The 22,857-nt window shown below is 34.4% G+C and overlaps 3 protein-coding genes across 3 annotated transcripts; all 3 read left to right on the top strand.

Moving 5' to 3' along the window:
• The first annotated feature begins 1,063 nt into the window (after positions 1 to 1,063).
• LOC125071591 (proclotting enzyme) lies at positions 1,064 to 9,552 on the top strand. Its single transcript, XM_047681913.1, has 8 exons — positions 1,064 to 1,070; positions 2,257 to 2,514; positions 5,810 to 5,863; positions 5,949 to 6,935; positions 7,451 to 7,643; positions 7,764 to 7,924; positions 8,338 to 8,594; positions 9,215 to 9,552. The coding sequence occupies exons 1-8, from the start codon at positions 1,064 to 1,066 to the stop codon at positions 9,368 to 9,370; spliced, it is 2,073 nt and encodes a 690-aa protein (XP_047537869.1). The 3' UTR covers positions 9,371 to 9,552.
• Positions 9,553 to 13,870: 4,318 nt separating this feature from the next.
• Positions 13,871 to 22,835, top strand: LOC125071470 (protein unc-50 homolog). Its single transcript, XM_047681728.1, has 7 exons — positions 13,871 to 13,921; positions 19,452 to 19,801; positions 20,782 to 20,847; positions 21,052 to 21,172; positions 21,376 to 21,512; positions 22,159 to 22,260; positions 22,534 to 22,835. Exons 2-7 carry the CDS (start codon positions 19,567 to 19,569, stop codon positions 22,668 to 22,670), a joined length of 798 nt encoding a protein of 265 aa, XP_047537684.1. The 5' UTR covers positions 13,871 to 13,921; positions 19,452 to 19,566; the 3' UTR covers positions 22,671 to 22,835.
• On the top strand, positions 14,097 to 19,444 carry LOC125071590. Its single transcript, XM_047681912.1, has 2 exons — positions 14,097 to 14,727; positions 19,329 to 19,444. Exons 1-2 carry the CDS (start codon positions 14,097 to 14,099, stop codon positions 19,424 to 19,426), a joined length of 729 nt encoding a protein of 242 aa, XP_047537868.1. The 3' UTR covers positions 19,427 to 19,444.
• Positions 22,836 to 22,857: the final 22 nt, after the last annotated feature.

Genomic DNA, 22,857 nt, shown 5'->3' with positions numbered 1-22,857 from the left:
ATATACATACTATTAATACAAAAAATAAGAATAAACTTGTAACCCCTACTTTCCGTTTGCATACGGTCGTTTTTGGGCAATGGTATACGCATATAGAAATATATACGAATATATATACGGGAAATATAATCAATTTACCATTTAAAAAGTTTATTAAGACTAAATTAATAAATAAATCTTATTATTCATTAAAAGAGTACTTTTTAGAAAAAAACGCCTGGATCTAGGGCTCGGGTTCCATCATAGGACACTAATTATTGTAAAGAACAGTATTGTAAATCTGTTTATTTGAAAAGAGCAACTATGCGAGTTACTTAGTTTTACTTGAATAAAATTGATTTGATTTGATTTGATATGGTTAGTGTTCAAGTAATAATAATCATTCGTATTCGTTGATTTCCATAATCACAAAAATATACTTATAAATCTAATTAAATATTTCATTTGAGAAAAATAATTACTACTGAGCTTAAATGCAACTCCAAATGAAGAAATAATAATTACCGAAATACGATGGACATATTGTCTTGTGTAACATTTGACTGACACCTCACCTCAGCTTGGTAATAAATAACATTAACACTGTATCCTTTTTGACAATGTTTTGGTACCACCTTATGACCAATTCTACCACCGTGTGTGCTCATTGGTCAAATAAAATAAATAAAATAGTTCACGTTTCCTCGGCCTTGTGTTACATACTTCCGTCCCGAAACGAATAAATAGAGAAAAAAGAGGTACGCAATTTATTTAGTTTTTAAAGACAGTAATTAATAAGGTATACGGCTGTCAGGAGTCCGAATAAAGGCAGCTTTTTGGGTGCATGTCCGGGAAAATTACACGGTGATAGACACTACCCGGATTTTGTTAGGCTTTCTACATATGACCAAACAGTATAAAATGTTGGTGTAGATTTTAATTTGAAGCAACTGACATGTATGTTTTACATTTCAGTTTGAAAGAAAAATTTTGAATCAAAAATGGTTTTATATAAGAAAAATTGTCGTATTATTACTACGACAGAAATCCTTTATAATATAGAGTGCCCGGCCATTTTAGTCAAATGTCTGGTTAGTTTTGCTAGCAACCCTATTAAGGTGGACTGTATTTGTTTAAAAATTAAACTCAGCTTGTAGAATGTTGATATTAAATACTATATAAAATGTGTATAAATATCCTTCTCACAAGAACGTTCATAGTTTAATTTGAACAAATAAACCTATCAAGAGATACACATGTGACAGACTTTCTTGCAGGCTACCTGACCACGTTTTCTTTCACAGCCGAATACGAGATAGATTCGGAAAAGATTCGTATGTTCTAACAACTTCCTCATCTCAGGTATAATTTTAATTATCTTCTACAAATATAAATTACCGTTTACAATTTAAACTGGTATTTTCGGATTTAAATCATTTTCGAAAACCGAATTCAGTTATATTACAATTAACACTTACGTGTGCAGTAATATTTATACTCTACAAAACAATAACAGCTGCATTCCAATTTGCATAAGTAAAAAAAAATTAAGTTTTTTTTTTCAATTTGGAACAATATAACATGGATTTTGTGCAACCGGTTCCTCACGACCTCCTCGCGTATACATACGCGTTCCTTAACCCCACAAAAGAGGTTATATAATAAGCCTCAGAGTGTATTAAAACTTAAAAGCGTTGCTACTATGTTGCGATAAGATTTTTAAGTTTTGTTTTTGACTTATATGTATCATTCAAAGGTCCAGCTTGATTTCCATCAAAATCCACCAAACAGCAATAGTTAGTGTTCTGGTTAAAACTGGTGAAAGCCAGTGTAATAACAGAAACATAATACACCTTAGTTCCCGAGATAGTTGGCGTGTTGAAGATGTAAAGAATAATTAATATTTCTACAGTCTACCAGTGCTGACTACGTACCATTAGGACGCCCATTTGATAAAAGCTAAAAAAATAAAATTCAGTGGACCAACAGCTTTAATTCAAGTTTGGGATGCTACAATTTAATCCAGTGTAAGCGTATGGATTCTTATCGGTTACGTTAATTTATGTTATTTAAAGCTATCTTGTATTCACTAAAACATTTTATCTTCAATTGCTTCACTTATTGCTTTTAGAAATGAATTTAGCTCTATTGATATCTAGCACACTTTATTAACCATTAATGTTTCAAGTATTGTTATCATAATCAGTTTTATAGTTTCCTATATCTCTTATTACTTAATAAACATATTATTTATTACTGTGTGACTATCCGGTACAGACCCTACTCATACAAAGCGCCGACGTCGCCTTCTGGCGCTGATATCGTCGTCAGTCGATCCTCAACTGCTTGACATAGACCTCTTCCAAGTGCCAAAGCTCCCTTATATCCGCCTTCTGCATCCAATTGAGTCCTACCACCTACTTGAGATAGCTACCGAAGTCTCCAATCTAGGACTCGGCTTCTTCAATGGTTATCGGTCCTGCGACATACGTGATCAGCCCACTGTCACTTCAGTCTACTATGCAAACTATGCCGGTAATGGCATTTCTTCTCCGAATAATATCATTCCTAATTTCATCCGACAAAGACACTCCAAGAATAGCTCGCTTCATATTTTCATCTATTCAAAGATGTTCCCATAGACAATTACTACTTTTTTACAAAGTTGTTATACACATACTCCCAACAGTTTCCACAGTCACCTTTCTATTGTCAACAACGCCTCCGCGTCCATACATATAAATGTATTTATTAAAATTGTGTGGTTAATACAAGGCGTATTTTTTATAGCAAAAAATATTTGTTACTTAGTCTCAACTTTAATGTAATATACCAAATTCGTGTGTTATTTTGAATTATTTCTTCATTCCGACTTTCACGTTGCCTTATTTGCGTACCGTTTTTATTTGTCATATTTTATTGCTCCATTACTTTCTTAAAACCAATGTATGTCCTTTTACGTTTGAATCGTAAAATATTGACATTGTAAATACCAAATATAGGAATTAAAAGTTGTAAAAATTAAATTAAGGAATACCAATATCGTTTTCATTAAAAAAGCCATCAAACGTAATTTAACATTAAGATAATTTTTCAACCTAAATATGTTTCGCGTTGAAACACTTTCTACTAAAGTGTGTTCATAATTCATCTTATACTCGATAGTGTAAGAAAACATCGCGAGGATCATCACACCCATCGCTTCACATTGGAGCAACATGGTGTATAATTTTTTAAGATTCTTCTCAAGAACAGAGCAGGCTTTTAGTGGCTGTTAGTTTATGACACTGTCACACAGAATAATTTGCATCAAACTATGCAGGAGAATGTAATCCAGGAAGAAATATGATACTGCGACCAAACTATCTAGGAGTGTTGTTTCGATCCTTTAAATTTAAAAGGATTACTGAGGGAATACAGTGCCCGTATCGTCCACAGTCTGTGCATGCAATTTTGCATGACAATAGAGTCTGCGTATTATAGTGAGTAGCCCTGGAGACTGGTCGTTAAGGACATCATCACCATATGTCGCTTTTCGCTCACGTTATTTATCGAGGAACGCGTGACATGATGTTTTACTTTATTTAAATATTTTACTTTTTTTTTCTAGTACCTGCCAATAAAAACTAGGCCACGACTGTTCTTTAAAACTCTCTTCGCACTTGAAACTGCTTTTTCTTTCGCGTATTCTTTTTTTTTTATCATTAATTGTTGTAACGTCTAAAGGCCGGATTTCGTTCAGTAAAAAGAAAAAAAATAACTAAAACAAAAATAAACATAACGCCATTTGTTTTCACTTTCAACCAAAACATTTTAGTAATTCGACAAAAAATTAATGATTTCACCGTTTTTACTCACTTTTACTTTAAAACAAAAGGTTTCGTGCAAATCTTTTTTTCTTCATTTAGCAAAAGTTATGTTACGTAAGAACACATATTTAGATAAACGTAATTAGTTTACAAGAAGATTCGACACGAGAAAATGATCAAAGACGGTTGGATGAGTAAGAACTTCGTTAATTAATAAGATAAAAAACAGAGAGTTTTGTTACATTTTTAACATAAATTGGCAAAACTTCAATTTCCTTAATACAAAAACACTTTCTTAATACAACAATCTACCTTACTTTTAATTGGCATCAAAGTTGAAATGATAAATAAATCGACCATTTCTTGTTATGTAAAAAGTAAAAATTTAATAAAATCAATGATCATAAAAGTCTTTAAAATAAAATTAGTTTTTTTTTATTAATAAAATCTTAATTTTCTATTTATAATTTATGGTTTAAAACACAGTCTACGGACGTAGCCTAGTTCTGTACCTTTATTGTCGTGATAACAGAAGTGAAGACTACAAAGGGAACTAACTAGTGTCGGAAAGTGCTCGGTAAACAATAAACATGCACCGACGCTTTAGAGTCCATTGTAATAATAATAAGGTCACTCATGTAGCATACGCAAAGCAGTAACAATAAAACATTAAGTAGATCTTTAAAGAACATACATTCTTCTATAAATCCTGTATTCTTATACATTATTAAGACAAGAGCCGAGATGGCCCAGTGGTTCGAACGCGTGCAGCTTAACCGATGATTTCGGGCTCAAGCCCAGACAGGCACCACTGAACTTTCATGTGCTTAATTTGTGTTTATAATTCATCTCGTGCTCGGCAGTGAAGTAAAACATCGTAAGGAAACCTGCATGTGTCTAATTTCAACGATATTCTGCCACATGCGTATTCCACCAACCCGCATTGGAGCAGCGTGTTGGAATATGTTCCCAAACCTTCTCCTCGAAGGGAGAGGAGGCCTTAGCCCAGCAGTGGAACATTTACGGGCTGCTAATGCTAAAAAAAAAAGTTACGTATAAGTGCGGTCCCTCATAGGAGATTCGCCTGTATAGTAACGATGCAAGATTACGTTACATTGTTCATACAAAATTATTATCGAATTGCTTTTATTTATTTGTAAGACCGATGTATTTTATATCACAATAGTGTGGTAATAGAACCTCGTTAATGAAATAGATAGTATTTAATATAAATTGCTTAATTTAGTTGTAACAGGTCCCGAGTTCAAACTCGAATTGGGCCTTTAGTTATACCGTTACACCTTGACTTGGAATACACCTAAGCATCGTACGTCTGGTCTCTCTCCTAGTAATCACGATCCCATCGAACGCAATATATATAACAATAATTAATATAGTAATAAATACTCCAAATTAATATTTCTTTATTTCATCTCCTTATCTCACTCGTTTGGGTCGTCACATCCAACATACAATACACAAAAGCTTACGTAATCAATCAATGGATACGCTAAGCTAAAGTTATTGGTCTACGATTTACGATAAAGTAGTTCCATTATACTTTACCGAAACTTTTCCAACAGATATCTAATAACCTTAGATAAGATATATAGTTTTTTCTTAAAAAGTTAAAATCTATTTTCAGAATTTTAATTAATTGAATCAACGAAATGGCTTAAATATTGTCCAAGAACAATGGTTCCGATCCACCGTTTATTATTAATTTTAATATAGTATTTATTTTTATTCTATACATATATGTGCTCACTGAAATAAAATTTCAATTTCATTAAGCATTTTGGATTTAAATTTATTTACTGTTCCGATAGTGAGTTACTGCTCCATACGAATTACGATAGTAAAATACATACGGTTATAATAAACTATGTTAGTAATTTATCCAAACCATGCTGACTATATTAATGTACTGTTTCTAACAACTATTCATAAAAAAATAAAAAAAAATCTATTATTACCTGTCATATGTATCTAATAATTAATTAATTTTGTTTTTTTTTCAGGTATTTTATTCCTAACATCACAAGCAAGATGCCAGTATCAAGCTGTCCACCAGGGTAGGTATGCATCAATAACTTTACCCAACGTATCTACATCGTTATTAACACTTAATAATATATTAAAAACGCCCTTATATTTCAGTATCCTTCATGCAATCTCCGGGACCACCGATGAGCTCATATCTTCAATCGGGCCATCCACCTTGGCATCAGTTTTCTTCGCCAAGGAAAAGATCACCTGACATCCAAGCTTATTACAATGGGCCATACAGTCAACCACATTCATATAACCAAAACCCGTTTCAAATGCAAGGACCACAAAACTTACAAGATTTTCCCCAAACATACAATAGCCGATCATCATCAGCTGATCTAATTAACTCGGAGACAAGACATAACTTCAACGATGGCAGACTTTTATCCGAATCAGCTTTCACCAGAATATCTGAAACTCTTGGAGCAATCAATACAGTAGGACATTACCTCATAGATATGGTGAATGAAAATGAAAGAAATGAAACCGACCCTAACTTAAAACAACTCCCACAAGCTCTTTATACAATCAGTAAGAACGTTCTTGGGAGAAATGTTACTGATAAAATTGCCCCAATAGTGAAAAAAGCGTTACCCAAAGTATTACCAGATGCACCAATAACAAGAATAGCAACAGCAGACGTTAAACCTAATGATAGCAAAGGGTGTACAACTCCAGAAGGAGAACAGGGCGTGTGCGAAGATTTAAGTAACTGTCCACAATTACTTTTAAATCTTGTAAGTCTTCGTGAATCGTTATGTTTTAAGGATCTCTTTGTTCCTGGCGTGTGTTGTCCGAAAGATGCTGTTGTTCCTTCAACACAGGCAATAGAGAAACCAGTAGTAAGCACAACAAATAAACCTACATATTTAGTACCAGTGACAACTCAACGACCGACGCAAAAGCCTACAACTACTAAGAAACCATCGGCCATACTTGTTTTGACGACTAAGAAACCAAGACCACAAACAACTAGTACTCCTAGACCAGTAACAACATTTTCAACTGCAACAACACGAGCTCCATCAACAACCAGCTATTACAGTGTCACTTCTCCAATCATCGCCAATTATTCGAACATTGTGGATATTAACGGTAATTATTACTTGTTATCACTAATTAAAATATATTTATATTTTACTTGGTGGTAGGGCTTTATGAAAGCTCGTCTGGGTAGTCACCACCCACTCATCAGCTATTCTAACGCCAAACAGCAGTACTCAGTATTGTTGTGTTCCGATTTGAAGGGTGAGTGTAACTACAGGCACAATATAACATCAAACATCAAGGAATATAACACATCAGTTCCCAAGGTTGGTGGTGCATTAACGATTTAAGGAATGCTTAATATTTCTTACAGCAGCAGACAATAGCGTCTATGGGCGATGGTGACCTCTTACCATCAAGTGACCCATTTCTTCGTCCGCCGACCTGTATTATAAAATAAAAATAATAATAATAAAATATATAAAAAGCAATTAAATTGACAAAATTTTTAATTGTAAGGCAGTATTAGGTATATGCAATCCAAACATGAAATTTATATCTTCATAAATAAAATAAAAAAACTTTTTTTGTTATTAATTAAAATTCTTCTAATGAAATTCTAGACTGTGGTCAGAGGGAAGACGAAGGTGGACGTATTGTCGGCGGCACGGAAGCCAAGCCGGGTGCTTGGCCGTGGATGGCTGCCATATACCTGCATGGAAATAAACGTCGTGAATTCTGGTGCGGTGGCACCCTGGTTGGACCAAAACATGTGCTGACTGCTGCGCATTGTACAAGAGATTCCAAACAGAGACCGTAAGTTAAATAACGTGTTCGTCATATCAAAATTTGTCATCGATAATATTTAATTTGTCCAAACTCAACAAATTTCTATAATAATTACTTAATTATGAGCATAAATATCTTTATTCCCAGTTTCCCAGCCCGCCAGTTCAGTGTACGTCTGGGCGACGTGGACTTATCGCGTGACGATGAACCTTCCCGGCCAGTGACGCTGCGCGTGACAGCGGTTCGCGCCCACGAACAATTCTCAAGAGTCGGCTACTACAATGACATCGCTGTGCTTGTGCTAGGTGGTAAGTTGACTCAACAACATAAAAAATTAAACCCAAATAATATCCCATAACTGAGCAAAGTCATCCACTGGAAATAACAATGGCCTCAAAAAATTTCCATCACGACAGAAATTACATTGTTCGAAGTCTTACAATTTTTATTAAGGTAAACACTTACCATTTTTCAGGACAAAATTATAACATTTGTTCAACAAACATCAATGTTCATCTTCTATGCTATTCAATTATGCATCATTTCCATTGATGATGTAAAAAATATTAACTTAGATCAATTTCCAACATCTAAAGAAAAGACGTATGTACAAGAGAATAGAGTGGCTGACTATTTATTTAGACTTAGGTTTGTAGTATATCCATCGTATTAATTGTGCCACATGAGATTTCAATACAAATAATTCCGTTAATAATTGCAGAAAACGTTCAAAAATCGAAGTACGTGATACCCATCTGCCTGCCACGTGGTGATCTCGCCCGTGAACAGTTTGCGCGCTCAGTGGCTACGGTAGTAGGCTGGGGTACGACACGCTACGGCGGCACTGAGAGCTCGCGCCAGCTGGAAGCGCGTCTGCCTGTCTGGAAAAACGAAGATTGCGACCGAGCTTACTTCCAGCCCATCACGGACACCTTCCTGTGCGCCGGCTACCCACGAGGCGGAGTTGACGCGTGTCAGGTAATCGCGATTGTCGTTAAGAAGAAATTTAAATTAAAATTTAAATTTAAATTTACTTTATAATAAGAAATTTAAATTTGATGAATTCTTATCTACAGTAGATGCAGTTTATGGACACAAAATCTCTATATTTTTCATTCTAGTCGCAAAAGTAGATGGCATAATAATAGACTGTATGATTGGTCTAGTGACTAAACCCTTTTCTTGAAAATAATGGAATAATTGTTGTCATTATAGAACTGATGTAATGCATGCAATGATGCAAAGGGTTTAATTTTTTATCGCGTCATGTTCAGGGCCGGATCTACCATATGGCTTTTTGGGCTTCAGCCCAGGGCCCCGTGGATTCAAAGGCGCCCCAGCTAAGTCAAGTCAAAGTCAAAAATAGACGATAATACGAAATAATCCATAACTTTATTTAATTAAACAGATCGTATGGTTTGCAGCTCTGCGAGTCCTGCCATTTATCAAACCCATTCAATTAATTTAATTCAAGTCTACGTTCAGATACATCTTAGGTGGGCCCCTAAGTAGTGTTAGCCCAGAGCCCCCTAAACTTACAGTCCTGGCCTGGTCATGTTTGTATTATATTCAACAATAAATAATTATCTATTTTCTAGGGTGATTCTGGAGGTCCACTTATGCTTCAAGCTAACGGCCGTTGGACCCAAATCGGTGTGGTGTCCTTCGGTAACAAGTGTGGAGAACCTGGCTACCCCGGCGTCTACACCAGAGTCACGCACTACTTAAACTGGCTGCAACAGAACCTTACATAACTGGCTAGCGACATCAAATCTTGTATCGATATAATCCGCAAAATACTTTGTTCCAAAAATCTCAAGACTTATTACTCTCGATCTAGTCTGCTCAATTGCGATGAAGATAATTAAGTTGATTCGCGACTTATAATATACAATATACGCTAAATGATATATGCAATTCAATGATGTTATATGTATAATTACGACAAAAATTTTTTTTTTTTTTTATTTTGGCTTTTATTTATGCCAAGAGGGCACAGATTATTTCGCCAATGTCACGTGCGATGGAGAAGACACGATGGAGATTGATCGGTGCGGTCGAGATTACAGGCTTAATTTAATTTGAAGGCATAATAGAAGTTGACTCTCTGTTAGCCCATAACCTAAAACAACACAATAATAAATAATTAGATAAACATAAATTATTATTAAGATAACATATATGAACAAACACAAAAATATTTACAACTTAATGTTATTACGCTCAATATATTTACATAAAAATTTACAAAATGGACTGAACACAAACATTAACAAACATTGAACATTAATAGGGCGAGGAGCTTTAGGAGGGAGAACGTCATATAAGGGATGGAGGAGTTTGGGGCAAGAAAACAGTATATGGGATAAGGAACCTTCGTCTAGGCCACATTCACACAAAGAGTGATCTCTGACTCTAATTTTACAAAGATGTATGGGGGTACATGCATGTCCAAGGCGTAGTCGGCAGATAGTTGTGGTGACCCAACGATTAGCTTGCCTGTGAAGACAAAAAATATATGTTTCCAAAAAATAATACAAGGTATCTGTCATCTGTCAAAATATTAACATTTCTTAAAAAAAACTTATAATATAACGGCTTTAGTTTTGCCAACCAAGCAAAGATTGAACACAATCTTGAAACAAATAGCAAGTCATCTATGACTTGCTATTTGTTTGTGTATGTGTTTGTGTAAAAGTAGTTTTATTGTCACAATCATAAATTCATATCGGTATTAGAAATAAGAACATTTTAATTGAAACCATAAAATAATCATAATTAAATAAATTCATGACTTCATTAAAAATACATAATTCTTTAATTTTAAAGAATCTGTAATTTTTTTTGGGATTATATCGATTCGACTATCTATCATGCGTACGCAGCCTTAATATTTAATTTTCGAAAGAAAACTACAGCTTACTAAACATATTGGTATTATTCCAATTTTCGTATCATGACAATCATGAAACTATTTTAAGTATTTAACTTTACATATATTTAAATATAAGGATACTTTTAATTATTGTTGCGAATGAAATAAATACATTTTTTATTCATACATAAAACTATTTCGCGTTTCATTTTCTGATTGCATGAAACTCAAAACGAAAGCATAGAGAGTAAATTAGAAGCGAAATCGAATATTAACTAAAATTTGACGTTTGTGCCATGATTACTGATACAAATAGTCGCTTTGACGTGAGTACTTTGTGATTTACATACAAGTAATTTACAGGTGCAAACAAAAAGCTTTTAGCCTGATGAGATAAAATTGTTAGATGTCTAAACCGGATTTAAACGGTAAATCAAAATAAAGTAGATATACATAAAGTGCCCTTATTTGAGTTGCATAAAAACCTTTTTTCTCGGTACAAATATTTTTTTTAAATAAATATGATATTTTTAGATTTATAGCATTTGTAGTGTTAGGGACGACGTTTAAAGCGTACAACCACGCTTTAAACGTCATCGCTAATAATATGGCTGCTATCAAAATGTCAATTCATCGACGTTATTCGAAGTTATTATTTTATATAATTAATAGATGAAATTGACTTAATGTCAATAACGTGCATGTTCCAAATTTAAAAACACTTTAAGAGATTTTCTAACAATTTAATTTAAGTTTTTTTCTTTTAAATAATAACTCTATGACTCAATTAATGAATGCTTAGGCTCAATTTACATAATATAATAAAATACCATTTGAATAAGAGACTTGATTGATTTGCAAATAATATTAAGGTATCAGATAAAATATGTTATAAATAAAATGTATTGAATTGGTCTTAACAGTTTCATTATTATCATAATATCTAAACTATTATCCTTCTACTGAAAAAATAATTGATAACCTGTTACACAAGAACCTAATTAAGTATTAACCTAAATTGTCCTATAACATAATGTCTTATAGCAAATGAAGAAAATTTCATACAGCACTCATTTGTGAGCGCCTTTACCCATCCCTCTCATAGTTATCTCTTGTCTCTCTCTAATTATGTATTTCAATGGGGTTTTCTTGTTTGTTAATATTTATTACAAAACGATGTATAATATTCCTTGTGATATGCGTCGGGAAAGGTAGTCTTTCGCGAATATAGAATGCATATAGTAAGCGCTGAAGTCTTTTCTTTTTTGGAATACGTAAATATAAACGAAATTCGGTATATACGAAATATCTAGAATTTATGTTAATATAATTATAATTATTCAGTTTCAGTTTAAATCTCAATGGCAGCATATCCAATATGTTTCAATAAAATATTAAAAAAGTAGAAGTAATATTTTTTTTCAGTCGAGAATATCTTCTATACCTTTAAAACTAAGATGTAGTTTTACATATCAACTCAATATTTTAATTATAGCTTTTAAAAATTTTATATAACCAATAAATACTAAGTCCACGCTTTTTTATATTTAATATAATTTTGTTTTGAGTAATATGTCTTGTAACTTTTTTCCTCGTGTCTATACATTAATTGTCACTATTACTTTCAAAAAGATCTACATATATTAATTTAAATATACATAACAATCCTGTAAACATACTGTGAAGCAACTATAAGTTTACCCAATTTATTAAAAAACATTCTGAAGACAGTCTCGAGCTCCAAGATTATTAATAGACCGGACAGTTCTTTTTTCACGATGAAAAGACTTTCAGTATCTATAGCATTATCCAAAATGCCGTAAGACATAATAGTATGAAGATAACCAAAGTATACTAATCGAGAAGTATCAACATCAGTTCTTTGTCTTACTTTTTTAACTGCGTATGCTTTTTTTATGGCATTGGTTAGCGGACGAGCATATGGGCCACCTGATGGTAAGTGGTCACCACCGCCCAGAGACAAAGGCGCTGTAAGAAATATCAACCATTCCTTCCATCACCTATGCGCCACCAACCTTGGGAACTAAGATGTTATGTCCCTTGTGCCTGTGATTACACTGGCTCACTCACCCTTCTAACCGGAGCACAACAATACAAAGTACTGTTATTTGGCAGTAGAATATCTGATGAGTGGGTGGTACCTACCCAGACGGGCTTGCACAAAGCCCTACCACCAAGTAAATGCTGCGGAGCTGAATCTCCCTGTCAGGGACTCCAGTAAAGTTTTGAGTCAATTAATCGTAATAATGAATAGAAATTCTGTAGTATCAATTACATTTAGATCACTATTGTTAAGAGTTAACTTGAAATTTTGCTTTCTTACTTTAGGTAAGGCAAACAGTATAAATTTTGTCTTTTTAACATTTAGAACTTAATATTTTTTTGTAAACTAACTCTGTATCAGTGATAACGCATTGCTTACATCTTCATAATTAAGTTGTTTCTCGTCAAGTTTAAAATGTAATGTTTTACCATAATCAGCAAAAAATACAATATCACATATACCTTTAACATAAAATAGTAAGTTATAAGTTTTAATATATGTTTGTATATATAAAATATACAAAAAAAATAAAAGATCCAAAATTGAATCTAGTGAAACGCCCATTCTTAGTACAGATCCAGAAGACTTTATTTCTGTTAAATTCCTTGATTCAAATATGAAGCACTGAGATTAAGAGCTTCACCATTAACACCGTAACGTTTAGCTTGTACGAAAGCGTTTCATGCTCTACACGATCAAATGCCTTGGATAAATCACAGAACACGCCAAAAGCATTCTGTGATTTTTCCCATGCATCGTATATGTGGTGTGTGTGTGTGTCTAAGTGGCGCCTTTCCAGAATCAGTTGTTGAGCGACTCCAAGTAAAGCTAAATTGTTCACTATAAAAAATAGTATTTATACAAAAGTGAAACAGAAGTTGATTTAACAATACATTGTTCAAGGACAAAAGTATAGAAATGGGCTGATCATTTCACGAATCACTTGTGATTCCAATTTGAAAAATTGGTAATACTTTAATACGTTTTAATAAATCAGGAAATGAACCTGTTTCTAAACACTTGTTAAAAATTAAGGCTATATACAGAGCGATATCATAATACTATTGATTACATACACGGAGATGTTACATATACGTGACAGCATCGAAATGCGTATTCATTTCCAAACTTTTATTTCGAATTCTGAAGAGATTTGTAACAGTGATTCGACCATATTGTCTATATATACTATTTACTATGTTGATAGAGCCTACTATATACATTTCAATAAAGTGAAAATTTTATTAAATATTTTTGAACGTAAGTCAAATTGACAGTTTACCTTTTGACGTTAAAATGACATTAAAACGATTAGCTAAAATGACGTTACGTAGGAAAATAAAGATTATTCGAAGAATTTTGTATTAGTGAATTGGCGGAATAGCTAAACTAGAGGTCTGTGGTATTGTTTACTACACGTGCGCGATTTCTAAATTAGGTTTTTTGTACTAATATTGCTTAGTTCCACTAATATTTGTGTTGTCCTGCATTATTACTTGTTGTGAGGTAAGTGTTTTTTTTAATAATTTAGTAGTTGGTGATGGAATCTGAGGAGCCCCCGGATGGGGGCGGAGGTGACTCCATAAGTCATGATTGTGTGATGTCTAGTGAATCTATAATCAGAGAAGACTCCAAAAAAGTCCTAAAGGCTGCCAAACGCTCTCAAACCGCTGCAGAGAGTATTCTAAACAAACGGGATGCTTCCTCTCCCCCTAGCGCTTCGATTCAACACACATTCACACTCCCCGAATTTAGCGGTACTAAATTGAAGTATAACGACTCCGATCAAGGCCCTTTTATTGTCCACGCCTCACGAGTGGAACCCGACCCATCAGCTGGTTATACGATTAATTTACTTAAATTTGCTCAAATTATTTACAGAAGCAAGGTTTCTGGTGTTCTCAAGGGAGGAATTAAATCAGCAGGACGCAACCGTGTTGTTGTTGAATTTGAGAATGCTTCTTCTGCCAATAATTTCATTGACAGTCCATTGTTCCAGGAGCATAATTACAAAATAATTATCCCAGCTTTTCACATTACCCGAATGGGTATTGTGAAGCAAATTCCCATCGACTGGTCTATGGAGGAGTTTCTGAGTAGTATCGAATGCTACACCCCTGGTTGCCGGGCTATAAAAGCAAGACGGTTGAACCGAAAATCTGTTACTGACGGTAAAACTGAATGGTTACCTACTCAAACAGTCGTTGTGACATTTTTAGGTCAAACCTTACCTGAGAGAATCTTTTGTTGTTACACTTCACTTCCAGTATCCCTCTACTCCCTTCCCACTATCCAATGCAACAATTGCTGTCGCTTTGGGCACACTCAAGATAAATGCAGGTCCAAGCCAAGGTGCTTTGTGTGTGCTCAACCTCATCATGGACGTTCCTGTAAAGTACCCCATTGTGAGGCTACATGTCTGTCTTGCTCAGGTCCACATCTGGCTACTGACCCCAATTGCCCAGAACATATGAGACAGAAACAGATAAAAATTGTGATGTCAGAGGAAAATATCCCATACAATGAAGCCTCTCTCCGTTTTCGCCCTACCCGTCGCTCTTTTGCTGACTCCGCACGTTCTCCTCCCAACTCTATGTCCACTCCCACTCGCCCTACGATGAGCCCTCTCACTCCTATTTATGAAATCTCCAGCCCTCTAATCCCTCCTGTTTCATCCCAACGGAAAACTGTTCTTCTCAACCAACGACCTCGCCCTCCCCTTAGTAAGGGATTCGATAAAGAAGCTCACTCTGCCCTAGTTAGTTCTCCAAAATCTTCCCAGCCTAATGGCTGTGCTCTTATAACTTCAGATAATTCTAAACAAAATCCTGATTTATCCAATATCATCCAACTTTTGCTTTCTTTAATCGATATCATTACCAAGCATAATATCAGTTTACCGTACACTGTCACTGAAAAACTTAATCAGTTCACTCCTTATTCTTTTAATAAAAATGGCGACAATTCTCCAATGGAATTGCAAGAGCATTAGACATAAAAAACATGAAATCATCTCTCTAATTACCTCCTACCATCCTCATATTTTGGCCATCTCGGAGACATGGTTAAAGCCGGGTTCTCGTTTTCGGATTCCTGGATATTCATGTCTCCGCGATGATCATGTTAGTGGATGGGATGGAAGTGCCCTTCTTCTTAAACAATCCCTTATCTATTCATTGATTCCTCTCCCTCACCACTCTCCCTCTTTTAATATTGTAGCCGTCAGGGCTATAAATACAACCTTCGTGTCAATTTATATCCCTTCTCCTAATTCTTCCATTATTTCTGAATTAAGCTCTATCCTCTTAACTCTTCCTATCCCTTTAGTTGTTGTAGGTGACTTCAACTGCCATCATACTATGTGGGGTTCCCTTCAGTGTGAATACCCTTCTGTTCACCTCATTGATTTGTTTGATAATAATAACCTTTGTTTATTAAATGATGGCTCGCCTACTAGAAGAACTCCTCCATCTCAGAATCCCAGTTGTGTTGACTTGTCCTTAACGTCTCCCAATCTGGCCTCTCAGTGTAACTGGAAGGTATTATCCTGCTCATATGGTAGTGATCATCTCCCCATTCTTATCTCCTTATCCCATACTGTTCCTGTCTCGCCTATGCCATTTCCTCCTCTCTTAAAGTTTCGTATCTCGAAGGCTAAGTGGGCAGAATTTCAGCAATGCGTTACAAGCCAGACAGATCAATTTCCTGTAATAACTGTTGAAAACTTTTTACAAACTTATAATGATTTTATTTCTGCTTTATTAAATTCGGCCAATCAATTCATCCCAATTAAAAAGTCTCCTAAAGATTTCATACCTTCCCCCCCTTGGTGGGATTATGAATGCACGGAAATCATCCGCAAACGGGATGAGATGGAAGAGGTCTTTATGGAATTTCCGTCTTTAGAAAACTACTTAAATTTTCAAAGTACAAATGCCAAATCAAAAAGGGAATTATCCTTGAAGAAACGTAACGGCTGGTTTCGTTTCTGTGAGAGTCTTTCTCCCCGAACCCCTTTTTCACTTGTTTGGAAAAAAATTAAAAACTTCCGAGGTTCTTTCAGTGATAGCAATCCTGTTTCTAACGACCCTTCTGTCTGGCTCTATGATTTTTTGGATAGACTGGCTCCACCTTTTGTTCCTCCTGAAAATTGTTTTCCTTCATCTTCCCCTTCTCCTCCTTCCTATGATCGAATGGATGATCCTTTTACACGTGATGAGCTCTGCTCTGTTTTAGACAATCTCCACGACTCCTCCCCTGGTATTGATGGTATTCCTTACTCCTTTCTAAAGAAATGTTCTGACTGTTCAAAATTAATTTTACTCTCTATTCTTAACAAAATTTATGAAACTGGGTTTGTTCCTGAGTCATGGAAACATCAAATCATCATTCCTATCCTTAAACCTCAGAAAGATCCTAAAGATCCCTCCTCCTATCGTCCTATTGCCTTATCGTCAGTTCTGGCCAAAATTATGGAACACTTAATAAAAAATAGATTAGAATGGATTCTTGAAAGCAGGAATATCTTGCCAAAATCGCAGTTTGGGTTTAGAAAAGGTATGGGCACGATGGACAGCCTGAGCGTGTTCTCTTCGGAAATTCGCCTGGCCCTCTCAAGGGGACACCATCTTGTTGGTGTCTTTCTTGACGTCACTTCAGCCTATGATAATGTTCTCCTCCCGCTACTCAGGCAGAAAATGCTCCAGCTGAGTCTTCCCGCGAGGATGATTAATGTTATATGTAACCTTTTCATGCAACGTTATATTTCTGTTCGAGTCCAAGGTACTATGCATCCCCCAAGAATAGTATGGAAGGGGTTACCACAGGGATCAGTTTTAAGTCCCATTCTCTATAGTTTATATACTTCTGAACTTGACTCTTCTTGTTCATCCAATTGTAACATATTACAATACGCAGATGATATAGCCCTATATTACGCCTCAGAATCTATCGACGATTGCTCTGTTCGCCTTAATTCTGCTATACAAAATCTTTATATCTGGCTAGAGGATCATGGCTTATCTCTGTCTGGTCCCAAAAGCTCTGCAGTGGTGTTTTCCAGAAAAAGATTGATACCAGATGTTGATATTATTCTGGAAAATGAGACCATCCAAGTAAAAAATAACGTAAAATTTTTGGGGGTATACTTTGACTCTCGTATGACTGGCACGGTCCATCTTAATTACATTAAGGAAAAATGTGAGCTTGGTGTAAATGTTTTGAGGTCTCTTTCAGGTGTGTGGTGGGGTTCTCATCCCTACACTCAGAAACTCCTTTATAACGCCATTGTTCGGAGTCATTTTGATTACGGGTCATTCTTGCTTGAACCGTGTAATAAATCTGCTTTAGCCGATTGGGACAAAATTCAAGCTAAGTGTCTCCGCATCATTTGTGGTGCCATGAAGTCCTCCCCCATAAAAGCTCTCCAAGTAGAATGTCTCGATCCTCCCTTATTTCTTCGTAGACAATATCTTTGTGATAGATTCCTCTACAAAGCTGTTCAAAATTCTTGCCACCCATTACTTACTTCTCTTTGTCACCTTTCAAATTTTATTCCATCTTCAACTTATTGGACTCATAAAGAAGCTCCTTGCCTTTTCAAAAGTTATGAAAAATTTATTGCAGCATCTCCTCTTTTTCAATTTCCTGGTAATCCTTTGTTTGCTGTCCCTTTTGATGCACTTGTTTTTAGGCCCAATGTAATTACATATTTTGGTATTAATAAAGAAGATCCTGGAGCCAACGTTCGGTTTAAAAACCTCTTAAATGAACAGTTTCCCGGGTGGCGAACTATATTTACAGACGCCTCTAAACTATCTGCAGATGACCCTGTGGGTTCAGCGGTGTGGGTTCCTGACATGAAGCTGACCCTTAGTTTTAAATGCTCTCCCAAGACATCTATTTTTTCTGGAGAAACAATAGCTATTTATGAAGCTGTATCCCTGGTAGAATCCCACAACCTTAATAAAACTATAATTTTCACTGATAGTCGCAGTTGTTTAGAAGATATTTTAAAATTTCCCTTACGTTCTAGAGATGTTCACCCAATTAACCTCAAAACTCGGGAACTTCTTTTTAAGTGTCACTCTGCTGGAATTGAGGTAGCCCTTGCTTGGATTCCTGGCCACTCCGGGATTTCTGGCAATGAACAGGCTGATATATGTGCTAAGTGGTCTATTCGCAATGGTACGGAGACTTATGCTAACTGTTTTGCCCAAGATTTACGTTCTCTCGCTAAAATTGATCTGAATAAGCGCTGGAATGATGTATGGAACTTTACCCGTCATGTAAAAGGTAAATTTTATGGCAGTTTGCAACCTAATATTCCATTAAAACCCTGGTTTTCTGAGTTCCGTAACTGCTCTAAATTTTCTACTTCGACAATAATTCGGTTGCGTCTTGGGCATAACTGCAGCCCTCATTTTCTATCGAAAATCAGGGTTCGGGATCACTCTTTGTGTGAATGTGGCCTTGATGAGGGTACCGTTGAACATATTTTCTTTGATTGCACCAGATTTCCTGTTTCACTGTATGATGTTCTTCCTCCTACTTTCCCTCGCCCTTTCAACATGTCCTGTATTTTGTCTTCTTCAGAAATCTCTATTATAACTATTTTATTTAAATATATTGAAAGATATAACATTAAACTTTGAATAAGTTTAAGTATATATTATTTATAGAATAAGTATATTTATGTAGGTAGTTTTATTATTTTATATCTTAGTTGGTGTTGGTGTTAATATATTATATTGTGATGTCCTGTTTGTTTTAGATCGTGCTACTGGTCATTTGGCAGAACGAAAAAGTGCTGTTTTAAGCAACCACGTGTATTTTTCAACCCTGACACTGGCAGAATTGTCAACCTATTGACAGATGCCATAAACATAATAATAAATAGTGAATTGGCCTAAAATTTACATTTATTTATTTCAATATAAGAAAAGTTGATATAGAACTATAAATAAGTGAAGTAATATAGAACATAATATATTTAAATTAGATTTATAATAATGATGAAATACTCTACATCACCCACCCCTTCGACAAGCTTCCCTCGTAGTACGTCTCCTCTGCCTGCTCCAGCAAATTATCAGCCAACGACGGCCAGTGCAGCAGTAAAACGATACAAATATTTGAGACGTTTGTTTAAATTTAATCAAATGGACTTTGAATTTGCTGCTTGGCAAATGGTTTACCTCTTCGTAGCACCACAGAAAGTATTCAGGAATTTTAACTATAGAAAACGTAAGTAACAGTCCTGTTAAAAATATTCAATACTTTAGAATTAATTTAATACTTGTGAATGAAGAGATTGAATACCTTAATATATACAAATCAAGCCTAAAAACTTACTACACAAATCATGATCACTTGGTATGGTGGTACAAATACTAGTAGTATATTTCCGTTTAAATTATGGTAATATAAATAAAAACTTGTTTAAAAAATATGCTTATATATAAATGAATATCGAAGAACTATATTGATATGTAATTGTTCCATAATATGAATCCTTTTAGATAAAAGCACCGCTGCAGAATTTATTCTATGTCAATAATTTTTTTATATTCATTTTGTAGTTTTTTTCCTAATAGTTGCTACTGAAAAGTGTTGAAATTGTTAACGACCTTCTCTTTTTTTTTTCTCTTTGTTTACTAGTCGCATCCCTTTTTAAAGCTACTACATAAATGCCAAAAATGTATTAAATATGTCTTAATTTTGGTTTTTTTGTTTATGTACCGTTTGCCTATGGACCCTTAACCTCTAGTGTACCACACCTTACCACGTTATCATATGAAAGTTGCACCACTATTTATCAACTTCAATAATATTATTAAAAATTATATATTTATAGTATACCGAAAAAACAAAATATATCTTTGTTTTTAATTGAAGAAGCTTAACTTAGTACTTTACCCTGCTGTAATAATTATAATTAAATTTTCAATAAACAATATGTAATGAAAAAGTAACAAAGTTCACTTGAAGTAGTATAAACATACATACATTTATAATTGTCTATATTTTATTGGCCAATTGCCATAGAAAATTGTTGTTCACCCTAGCGAAACTTATACAATTTGATACAAGCCTTTGAAATTAATTATGTATGATTGATAATTTTAAAAATATATAGTCCAAAACTGGCTTATTTACACATACTAGGTCACACAAAGCTATTATAGTAATAAATATTATTAATTATATTGTTTTTCTCATTTCAGATACGAAGTCACAATTTGCGAGAGATGATCCTGCCTTTTTAGTGCTCTTAAGTGTATGGCTTTTTTGTAAGTTAACAGTTTTATTACATATTTATATCGACATTATAAAGAAAGATAAGCCATCATTGTTCAATTTCACTTTTGTTTTTTTTTTTTATATGTAATTGAAATTTCGTAGTATATTAAAGAAAATGTCAATCTGTGCTTTGTCAGTAAAACTAAAAACAATAACAAAAATTAAAATAATAATATTTTTGTATGCTTGTCTAGTATCATCAATCTGCTTCGCTCTCGCGATGGGTTTAAATTGGAGTCAGCTAGCACTATTCGTCTTGTTCGTTGTATTTGTTGACTTCATTGGAGCTGGAATAATTGTCTCCACAATCTTTTGGTAAGTTATTTTTTTTTTATATTCTCTGGCTTGCCTTTATTAACCTAATTTTTCGCTTTTGTGGTTTTCTTTTTATTCCAATAAGTCACTCAATTAATTCCAACTGGATAACTAACTGTACCCCCACCAACCGCATCATTCTGTGAAGTTTCGTACTATTTTAGTAATATTATTTATTGATATATTATTTGAATAATTTTTAGGTTTGTAAGTAACAAGTACTTAGCGGTGGACGGCGCAGGGGGGGACGTGGAGTGGGGATACGCTTTCGACGTTCACATCAATGCGTTCTTCCCACCACTGTCCTTGCTTCATTGCTTTCAGATTTTACTTTTTAACAGTAAGTGATGTTGACCTTTTTTTCATTAAAATAGACTATTAAATTATTATTGTCCAGTCACAGGAATCTCTTAGTTGTAATAACATTAGTAAACAATTGAGATAACATTGTAACAATACCATATAGAATTTATAATGATTTGATTGCAAGATGAGTGGTCTAGCTTTAAATATTAATCCTTTATTTAGTAAGAGAGCAAATAAACTATGGTTAAATATTTATTGTAAATTTTCAAAGTTACATCATCCATTCTATCACAGACCTATAGATGTTGATGTGTCCTTTTAGCGATTTGATATAGTCAATTGAATGTAAAAGTAAATATACCTACTACTATATTTTCCTAGTGTATCTATTACACCATTAAAAAAAATAGTTTTTAGATTTTTTTTTGATGGTAGACTAATAGGCAAATGGGTCACCTGATGTCAAGTGGTCACCACAGTCCATAGACATTGGTGCTGTAAGAAATATTAACCATTCCATACATCACTAACGACCTTTTGAGCTAAGATGTTATGCCCCTTTTGGCTATAATTACACTAACTCACTCCATTTCAAACAGGAACACAACAGTACTAAGTTTTACATATATCTCAATTAATTTTTAACACATTGAATATTAAACCAATGTCTCATGTTTCAGATCTGCTGGTCCATGGAGGTTTCCTGTCCTGTTTAGTGTCAAACTCATTTTGGCTCGCTTCAATCATATATTACCTCTACATAACGTTCCTTGGGTATAGCAGTAAGTATTGATGTCAATATTTTGAGACATACTTTTAATACTATACTGAATGCTTTGTCCAAGCTGTTTGGGTAGATACCAGAAATTAATTATTTATTGTTACTTGGGATAATAACTGAAAACATTACATATTTTTTTGTCAATTAAAAAAAAAGGATCCTTGTCTTGTCTGTCAGAGACGCTTTACCCGTGTAAGTTGTTGAAACTTAGTGCAGTTCTAGTGTCTAACGGGCGAGCGTGACCACAATTCATATTAAAACATTTCTTTTCCAGATTTACCAATGATCAAGAACGCTCGAGTGTTTCTTCTGCCGCTACCAGCTCTAGTATTGGCTTTCTGTGGAACGTTGATCGCAAACTGGAATCTAAGTCACATGCTTATGAATTTTTACCATTATAGAGTTCTTTAGTGTCGCCGAATCACTTGAAAATATTCTTTACAGAACAATCGACTTTCTAATGATTTTATAAAATTAAATAGACGTCAATTGTCTGATAAGTTTTGTCATATAAAATTAAGTCATTATAAATGTCATATTGTGTAATATCATTGTAAATAATATTTCGACTACAATAAAATGTTTACGTTAAATGTGT

Source organism: Vanessa atalanta, chromosome 19 (assembly GCF_905147765.1).
Source record: "Vanessa atalanta chromosome 19, ilVanAtal1.2, whole genome shotgun sequence".
Taxonomy (NCBI): Eukaryota; Metazoa; Arthropoda; class Insecta; order Lepidoptera; family Nymphalidae; genus Vanessa; species Vanessa atalanta.
This window is presented reverse-complemented; position numbering and strand designations above follow the sequence as displayed.

Excerpts from the sequence above, each read along its gene's own strand:
- LOC125071590 (XM_047681912.1), top strand. The coding sequence starts at position 14,097 with ATGGAATCTGAGGAGCCCCCGGATGGGGGCGGAGGTGACTCCATAAGT. Across the intron at positions 14,728-19,328 it reads CCGAAAATCTGTTACTGACG|ATCGTGCTACTGGTCATTTG; the intron begins GTAAAACTGAAT and ends TGTTTGTTTTAG.
- LOC125071591 (XM_047681913.1), top strand. Across the intron at positions 6,936-7,450 it reads GAACATTGTGGATATTAACG|ACTGTGGTCAGAGGGAAGAC; the intron begins GTAATTATTACT and ends ATGAAATTCTAG. Across the intron at positions 8,595-9,214 it reads GCGGAGTTGACGCGTGTCAG|GGTGATTCTGGAGGTCCACT; the intron begins GTAATCGCGATT and ends TCTATTTTCTAG.
- LOC125071470 (XM_047681728.1), top strand. The coding sequence starts at position 19,567 with ATGATGAAATACTCTACATCACCCACCCCTTCGACAAGCTTCCCTCGT. Across the intron at positions 19,802-20,781 it reads GAATTTTAACTATAGAAAAC|ATACGAAGTCACAATTTGCG; the intron begins GTAAGTAACAGT and ends TTCTCATTTCAG. Across the intron at positions 22,261-22,533 it reads AACGTTCCTTGGGTATAGCA|ATTTACCAATGATCAAGAAC; the intron begins GTAAGTATTGAT and ends TTTCTTTTCCAG.